The 9,946-nt window shown below is 29.6% G+C and overlaps 1 protein-coding gene across 3 annotated transcripts in view; it reads left to right on the top strand.

The window, feature by feature from the left end:
* LOC100570184 (nose resistant to fluoxetine protein 6) overlaps positions 1–9,946 on the top strand; it is a 125,830-nt gene that overhangs the window by 106,749 nt on the left and 9,135 nt on the right. For all 3 annotated transcript variants that reach the window (XM_029491230.1, XM_029491228.1, XM_029491229.1), the window contains 3 exons: positions 6,289–6,512; positions 6,779–6,996; positions 9,286–9,377. In XM_029491230.1, coding sequence (XP_029347090.1) covers positions 6,289–6,512; positions 6,779–6,996; positions 9,286–9,377 — 534 coding nt within the window. The remainder of the gene's footprint in view (positions 1–6,288; positions 6,513–6,778; positions 6,997–9,285; positions 9,378–9,946) is intronic.

The raw sequence follows: 9,946 nt of genomic DNA, 5'->3' as shown, positions 1-9,946 counted from the left end.
AAAAATGTAGACTGACCGATCTCAAGTAGACTTGACGAAAAATTCAAATCTGTTTTCAGAATTTTTATCGCTTCACTATATCAATCGGTACGTTGGACAAAAAACACGTTTAAATTCTTATGTTGCGCGTGTGTTAGACAAAGACAGGAAATCACCGCCACTAATCCCCTTAAGATTGGTATTTGTCTTCAGGCTGCAACGCATCATTTAAGCATAAATTACATAATATACAAGTATATGTATTATTAGAGTAGGGTGTTATTTGAATTATACCTATTCAGTTATTTTATTTGTCAAACATTTAAACATGTTAATATATTATGTAACTATTAGAATAATATTTCGAATAGGTACCTACGTTATAATTATAAGTACCTAATTATATTTGAAAATAATTCAAATAATTGTAACAATTTCATTCGAATACATAATATTATATACATTCCAATATTCGAATAATTCTAGATGAATACCCATTATAAATCTATAAACCTAACCTAACCGGTTCGTATTCGCATACCTAGTGTGTGGGAATCTATCAGACACAAAAATCGATGCACAATGTTACCTGCTATATATGTACGTCATTGAAAACATTAATATTATAATCTATGGTCAGTAACATCAGATGTTATTTTTTTTTTATCAAACTTCGTATAGGCAGTAAAAATATTTTCAATAGGATTAGAATATAGTTGTCGACCTTCCAATAACGAGCCGAATGAATCATTTGGCGAATACTGTGCAATATTTTACTTCATAGATTGCAAAGATATTTAGATAATATCATATCAGATATTTATGGGTATCTACGTCACATAATTTAACAAAAAATTACCAATTTCCGAGCGTAAAAATATTTCCAAACAATAAACTTTTGTTCTATACTTATAATAGGTACCTTATTGGCTGTAACTACGTATAGGTATATTTGAACTATTATTTGAATTCGTTATTTTTTTTTAGATTTTGAAAGAATTGTTGAATAATTAATATGTTATCAAACTATGTTTTCGTTGTCTGTGTTTCATAGAACATGTAGGCATGCAGCCCTCATGTAATGATACGAAATATTGTAATATTATCTATATTTTAGAGTAGAAGTTCCCAAAATTTTTTGGCTTACGCTACCCTAGGGTATTTTTTTTAAGACATCTGAAGACGCCCTATAGTAATACCTATTGTGTATATTGATACTTACATTTTATTGCTGTTTTAATGGTGATAAGTCGATGCCAAACCAGTATAAAAATTAAAATAGATTGTACATTACACAAAACATACGTGATAGCATAAAGATAAAGATCTTTTATAAAACAGTTTTTCTTATAAATGTGTGAAAAAAGTACGATTGTTTTATAGGTATTTTAAATAATTTCACGGCATCCTGGTTGAGAACCTCTGTTACATAATAATATAATATGTTATTCTAAAATGTTGAGCAAGTGGTTTTCAGGTATTTTCATTTCTTATCCTGAGCGTAAGAAAACTACTGCAAACTGGCGAACAATAAAATCAAAAATGTCCTATAAGAACTAAAGTAAACGAGCTCTGTTCAGTATTGTATTTTTAAATGCGATAATTGCATTATATTTGTGAATTGATGCTATTTGATAATTCCCTTCTGAAATCAATGATACTTAATAAGAGTAATACCACAATCAATGATAGTACCCATATAAATTTAATCATATTTGATGATAATATTATTGTATAAATACTGAAAATTAATTTTAAACAACTTATAAGTATTGATAATTAATTGTAATGATACCATATTATCATATTATGATACTTAAATATTTATTTTTTATACTAGGTATTTCGGTTAATATTTGTGAAATTTTGTTAGCATAATAATATGTAGTACCTACCTATGTAGATTGTACCCATAACACAATAAACAAAAAATGTATATTACTGTTGATAATAAGCATATTATTCATATTATTGTTATTTATGGCAGAATGATAGTAAATAAAAAAAAATGATAAATTTAGAGAGAACAGCAGATATGTATATACATGTAATCATGCAGGTATTTATTATTTACAAGAGTCTACATCAAAACTGAAAAATATGCACAATCAGTACCTAGGTAGGTCGTTCAACAACTTGGACCGGCATTTGAGAATCTTTCCGTCGACCCGGAGCACAAGGAAACAATTCTACAGTGCGCCGAGGAGACCTTTAGAATTTTTTATAAGATGATCGAGGACGTAATGACGATTAAGGAGGATGAGTAGAGATCGAGACAAGCCTCCGAGGGTAGGTGAAAGGAACCCCCCTAGACCGCGCTCCCTCCTCACCAGGTCAATACTACATCCGCGGACCGAAGAAGAACGCGAAGGACGACAGCACGAGATTCCAGTGCGGCGGGCATGGGTGGCACGAGAAGACAACCACTGACGAGAGTCCAGAGCGGTGGACTCCGGTCAGCCCGCGAAACCAACTGAATAGTACAAATTACAATGCCCTAAGCCATATATATATATAGTTTAATGGTATGCATTCCAGGATGCTTATGGCTGTGAAATAACTTTTGTTTTTTTTGCACAATAAACGATGGGGACCGGGGGAGAAGCAATGCCAAAACCAGTCCCTCCCACGTTTCTCGATAACACGGAAAAAAAAAGGTCTCGTACAACAACTGAATTACACAAACTGAATAATCTCTTACTCGATGGTCAAGGCTCAAGAACATAATACGAGGTTACATCTCCAGACAGAAAAAAATTATGCAAAAATTTATCAAATACATAACATTTATCAAACTAATTGCATTTCACGTGACACCAGACACGCATACCTATATTATAAATATTATATATATATTTAATTATAATAAGTACTATCGGAGGATGTACTTACCTACATTGTGGAGGAGTGATTAGCACCCACATCGGCGTAAACTAGCCTTGTTCTTATATTATGTTGTTATTTTTAATTTAAAGAAAGGTTAAAAAAAAAAACGTATTATGAGCAATTGGTGATGACTGATGATAGTATATTTCTAATTTTAATTTTATATATTATAACGGGTAATAATAGATCGATAATCAAGGTTTCTGAGATTTTGTGAGAACATAATATTCATAATACCTACCTTATAGTCGATATTATATAAGGCAAATATAATTTTGCATTCAAATTTCAATCTTTAAAATTCCAATATCATGTAAATTTATATTAAACAAATGAATATTATTGTCATATTTCGAAAATATCGTTGTATTGCAAAAGCGATACTAAAATGTTTACTCAACATGGCAACATTTGTTAATAAGGACTCGTGTGGTTTACGCATGGCGTCATAAAATCGCACCGTCAGACGGCACGTACCTAAAACACACGCGCGGTACTTCGTAGGAATAAAATAATTATAGGAAAATAATTGTTTGACTTACAAGTGTCAAGACAAGTAGTAAAAATACATTAATAAAAAGGAAATATTATTTTTCAGATGTTCCTATTATTTCCATAATATTAAAAATTGTTTTAGGGTAGTTCATAACAAAAATAAAAATATAAAATGTAATTTAAAAATAAAAATATACAAAAAAGCAAGGATAAATAATATTATACTCTTTAATTTAAAATTTAAAATAATGCAACATCATAATTTATAATGCATGTACTGAAATAAATGTATAAAAATACCTCACAATAAAATATATATAAATTCTAACAATGAGTACTTAAAAATGAATGCGTAAAACGCATATATATTTTTAGCAAGGAAGTAATTTATTGTCCTACAAACATTTTTATATCACCAAAATGATTCTTTTATCAAACTCTATATTAAAAACTCACATAATTAAAAAAATTAGTGTTTTTTTTTTGTTTTGTTGTATGGTCAATTAATATAAATTGTTAAGAACTTTACACTGGTTCCGTGCTCGTATCACTTGGTACGATCAGGTTACCATGCAGCAAGTCTTTCCACCTCAATACATTATAATGTGATTTAGATAAAGAAAAATGATAATTTTAAAACGTACGGCTTGTAGTTATAACCTTTTTGTCTCATAGTTAATATAATAATCTCACTAGCAGGATTTGAAAAACCTGCTTTCGATGAAAATTTACAAGTAACTATGTATTTGTCGAAAAAACTGAATGCGTTCTAAAGCAGCGTCGATCTTGATACATAATTAAACTTAGTTTGTTTTTTCATTCTTGCCACATGCCCCCACATGAATATGTATTATACAATATAGTAATATGAGAGCATAATTTAATAAACAAACACGAACTTAATAAAAAAAAAAAACGTTACACAATTTGCGGAAAAAATAACTTCAAAGAAATGAAATATTAGTCGGATTGAATTTATATAGGTGTGACATGTTACAAATTGATAATTCATATAATAAAGCAAAATATTTATGGTTGCGAAATAAAATAAAATGAATTATTTATTTTTCTTTTGAATAGGTATCGTATATTAGAACATAGTATAATATTATGTATCGTTTATGTACCTATACCTATCTGGCCGACGGCCGATGGCACAAAAACCATAACAGCAATATAGCAGTAGGTGCCTATATTATGTTTGAATACATTTTGTGACTCATTATTCAAATGGTACGTATCTACCGAAAATGAAAACAATAATTATTGCGCAAGTTATATAACTTATAATTAAGCATATTATTCCATGGACATCATTCGGAAGATAATATAAAATATAATATACCTATTATTATAGGTATTGTCGTTTATGATCAATTTGGTCCGAAGAATAAGACGTACACTTCAAGGTGTTCAAGTGTTTCTGTGGGTCTTTCATACAAATTCACACAAACCAATGCAATATTAGAGTGAATATTAAAAAAATATAGACATTTTCCAACTGTAGTGGCAGGGCCAAGATTTTGGATTGTAGGGGAGGGGGAAACTTCTTTCCTCGGTCGAATATCATGAACACTTAATACAAGCTTCCTCATATCGTATTAAGTTGTTCATTTAGCAATTTCAAATGATTTAATACACATTTCATTAATTTTTTTTAGAAGAGCGATTTGAAGTTACAAACAACCTGCAGTTACCTGCTATATAATTATTTCTAAAAACCTGTTTGCCACAGTTATATAATTAACCAGATATGTTCATTGTTCAATGAATATAATAAAAATAAATGACAAATACTGTATTTACGTTACTGTTAGGTGCAACATTGAATTAAGTACATCCGGATGTTGGGTAACGGGTTATTGCTCCTAACGTTTTTACTTGAGATTTAGTATTCTATTCAGTGTAATAATCAGATACCTATTAGAATAATATAATTTTTTTTATTCGCATATTGTATAAAATAACTTAACGATATTAAAATACATATTTATTTATCACAAAATAAATAGTATCATTGTTATCTAACGCAATTACAGTATTACAGTTGGATGTCAGTTATCCGTTGGGATGTTGGTATTTTTGGTACATCGGTAATTAAATTAATATAATAAAATTCCTGTAGGTATTAGGTATTTTCGGTATTTATAAGAAAACTAGTAATTTGGTAATTACTATTGTTACTGGAAATACCGTATTGTCGATTATACCGTTGATACCGGTAGTCAATAAATACAGAATACCGGTGTAATACCACCAGCAATATGATAGATACAACATTATTTACTTAATAGTTGTTTGCAATAACCAGATATAGGAATCGAAAATGGCAAAATCAAAATTGAATGTAACTTGTTATATTGCATCTTTTAAATATGTAATAAATAATAATCAACAACCATAGTTTTTATACTATTTAGGTATTATCATAAAATATAGTCGGTAGCCAGTAGCTATACCAAATTAAATGGTTTTAATAATTTATGTATCATATTTGTATAAAAATAATGATACCACGTTTTTAATTGTTCGTCCGTATGCCAATTATTTTTAGACAGTTTTATGTCTAATGAAAAATTAAAAAAATATAAATAACTTTAGTACCTCCAATTTTGACGAAATTCAATAACATCAAAAATATTTTCAATTTTACTATCGAAGAATCAAAAATGTATCGTATCAAAAATGTAATGTTTACAAGCTTACTCTTACATTTGGTCTCACTAAATATTATTGAATATATATCGAATATATATTTTTTATAGGTTAAAAGTTTTTTGAGTTCAAATTCCTCCACTTACCAATAATATAATATTTTATCAAAAAAAAAAACGAAATGATCTGAATGTCGTGATTAATATATGGGTGTACTATAGTTTGTAAGTGTATAAACTGCCTATAAAACGATTAAAATTTATAATTTTTCAGTGGCAGAGTCTTGGAATCGACATCCAATTGGCATACTAGCAGGCAACAAATATCATATGGGTATTTATGACGAATGTGTCGACGTTAATTATCCAGTAAAGGGACAGTATTGTTTGTCCGAAATACATTTGTTTCCACCAATGGGGAAAAATTACAGTTTTCTAAAAGGAACGGAAAACATTAACAATGTTGGCGACAATCACGCGTGGAAAACAATACTTGGGGTACGTAGTTGTAATACTTGATATCCACTTGAGAAGTTCCTACCACCATTAACAAATATCACGAACAATTATTAGTTTATATACAGTAAGAATATTAAAACAGAATATTTCGTATAAAATATTATAACATGTTGACAAGTATTCATCATAATATTAATTGATTGCTGTGCCGTCTAAAATTGAATTTGAAAAAAGAAAAAAAGCACTCAACACATTGTATTATGCCAAAGTACTATAATAGATACGAATTGGACATTTTTTTTCAGTGGGTCGATTCTCCGGATCTAATCAAACGAAACAGTTTGAATTTAGGGATATGCATACCGGATTCTTGTTCAGCGTCAGATCTACAGACGTCGTTGCAAAATGAATTTGACAAGGTGTTTTTACCGGAGAAGGTCAAAGCTGTCGTCCAAGTAGACCCGATACTCTGTACTGTGAGTGGAGATATGTATCCTTACGACATGGCGTATTTTTTAACCAGGTAATTCGACTATAACTTAAACAAAAACAATATTTTCGTTTTTACGCAGCATAGAAATACTGAGCATTCGGATTTCCGTGAAATAAATATAAAGTTGGCTTAAAATATAAAGTACAATCGATTCTGGCCTCTCTGGTGAATTATACAAATACAAATAATCAATTATTTCTTTCGAATGAGGAAAAAAAACACAATTAACCGGGATAAGGACAGCCTGCGTTAAGTTTAAAGAGATGCGTCATCAATGTTGTCAATGTATGCGTACCTACATCTAGTAGTACCTATTCTCTGGTATTCAATATAATATTAGATAGCATTGTGCCGTTGGCATGTGCTGACGTGCGGTAAAACAAAATATTTATAATTTACGAAACCACATTTATTTGGCAAGCGTTTAAAATAATATGTCAGTTTTGCGATTATTGATAAAACTGTTTTATAATAATATTTGTTTATTCAAAACAAAGGCAACGATAGTAAATATGTTAGAGAATAAAATATATTCATAACTGCAAATGGTGACCATGACGTCCATCCAGCCAGAGGCTCTGATTCCAACACCCAACAAAAAACCAAATCTTACGATGAAGCCACCAAAAATCATCAAAATTTACATGCGGAACTCAAAATCACCAACACTCTCTCAAGTTTTATTTCAAAAATAAGCTCACTAATTAGTCCCCTTATCTCCCTTCTTTCATCAGTCTTAAATGCACTCACAGCTAATAACATCCTATAATCTTATCAACCAGACAATTCACATTAAAATTAATATTAATAATTTATATTTATATAATATCTTATCTCCCATTATTTTCATTCCACAACAACATCACTATTATTTTCTGTTAACAGTATCATTATTATATAAATAATACCTTGTAATAACATGTAATATGTTGACACATTACGTTAGAAAATAAAATATATTCATAACTGCAAATGGTGACTATGACTTAGGTTGAAAAAAACATTGACAATGTACTAGAAAATATTACATGTTACACGCATTCAAACCGGTTAAGTATATTGTAATTACATCCTTTAGAATATATGATATGATTTCTTTAAAAGCTTAGTTTATGAACAATAATGGAAATTTATATGACAATTAAAAATCTATTAAATTCTAAGCGGTGTGATGAGAACAGAGAATTGTTGGTTTAACAATGATGATGTGTGTCTTTAATTGGTGTCCGAAGTCACTTGTTGTACTAGAAAAATGCTCTTATCGTCAACTTCAAGGGAGGTTTTTGGTAGAAAATTGGACCTATCTTGTTCTTGGAGGGGTCAAAAGTGGAAACTTCTCAGACATTTACAAGATAATCGGGGAAAACAAAAAAATGTACGATTAAACGGGAATATTTATAACGTAAAACCAGATTATCGATAAATTTGGAATTGTTCTTTTTAATTCAAAAACAAATAACCGTATATTTTAAAAATTCACAAAATATTGGTATAAGCACTTTCAAATTTTATAAATTTAAAATTTATTTTGACTCTTTTTGAAGTAAGTACCTAATTTTGTTGTTATTTGTCTTGAGAATAATAAAACTTTTATTTGTGAGTATTTTAGTTAAAAAATGTAATTCAAGGTTTCTCATGTTTTCCTTATAAGGATTATAAAAAAATACAGCAGAAAGCCATATTTCTTTTTTATGAGCAGTGCCGCAACTAGTGGGGGACTGGGGGTGCGTAGCACCCCCAAATGGGTCTCTTTCCACTTAAGTGGGCCTCCCCAAGACACAAAATGGCTTTAAGAGGGCCCCCACAATAAAATCTGCACTAGGGCCCCACAAAGCCTAGTTGCGGCACTGTTCATGAGTGCTTTAAGATTCAAATGTTGACGAAATCAGTTAATGTTATGAATTATTGTATAGACTCATCATAGGCTGCAGACTGACTGTGTCTTAAAACAGAATCGTTTTTCATCGTATAAAATAATTTATCAGTGAATTCAAATTTAAAGTATATCCACTAAAGTGACCTACTCAAAGACGAAGTATACTCGAAAAGTCGAAAACTACTAAACAGCACAGTGTCTTCCCCGGTTTGTATGCTATTGACTTTTCTCCAATCAACCTGGGAGGCTGAAAATAATGAAATAATGTATAATTAATTATAATCAATAGGTATTGACGTATCGCAGTTATATTTTTTTTTAACAAAAATATTGTATTTGAATTCAATATTATAATATTTTACATGTTTTGGAAAAATTATTTCTATTTTGTGTTATAATAATGATTTAAAAATAATGTTGTTGTTTATTTTATTTATTTTTAGTGCATTCTTCGTACTACTTGTTATGATATGCTGTGGTGTGACCGTTTGTCATTTCATAAAACTATCGCGTCAACAAAATAAAACCTTATCAAGTGAGTGATACGTAACAAATTGTTAACATAATATCAAATATTCGAATCCTTTATACTTAAGAGTAATATGTAATATTTAATTTTACATTATCAGCTAAGCAGGAAATCCATAGTAATGATATTGTGGTTTTCTAAATGTATTATATCAGATTACATTTTTTTTACCTATTGTAGTTGTAGGGAAGGTCGCGAATATATAAGTAAGTACTTCAAGGCGTCAATCGTGTGTGTGAAAACCTATACATGTATACAATATTATACTTATAGTTGATTTTCAATTTTTTACCATAGCAATTAAAAAAAGGTGGGTAAGTGGATTTCGCTCTGTTGTACAGTAGGTTACAAGTGGTTCACTGTATAATGGATGGTATTAAATTTGAATTCAATGATATAATATCATTGTATAAGAAAAACGATTCTGAGCGGAGACGGTATGTCAGTCTAGGTATAAGACATAATATTATATTATAGTCTATAGTATTTAAAAAAAATTGACCTATAATAGGTACCTATAATAAATTCCAAATTAATCATATCATAATATTTATTAGGTACTTATAACGCGTTAT

Source organism: Acyrthosiphon pisum, chromosome A3 (genome assembly GCF_005508785.2).
Source record: "Acyrthosiphon pisum isolate AL4f chromosome A3, pea_aphid_22Mar2018_4r6ur, whole genome shotgun sequence".
NCBI classification, from domain to species: Eukaryota; Metazoa; Arthropoda; class Insecta; order Hemiptera; family Aphididae; genus Acyrthosiphon; species Acyrthosiphon pisum.
Note: the sequence above shows the minus strand (reverse complement) of the source record. Positions and strands in the feature narration are given on the sequence as shown.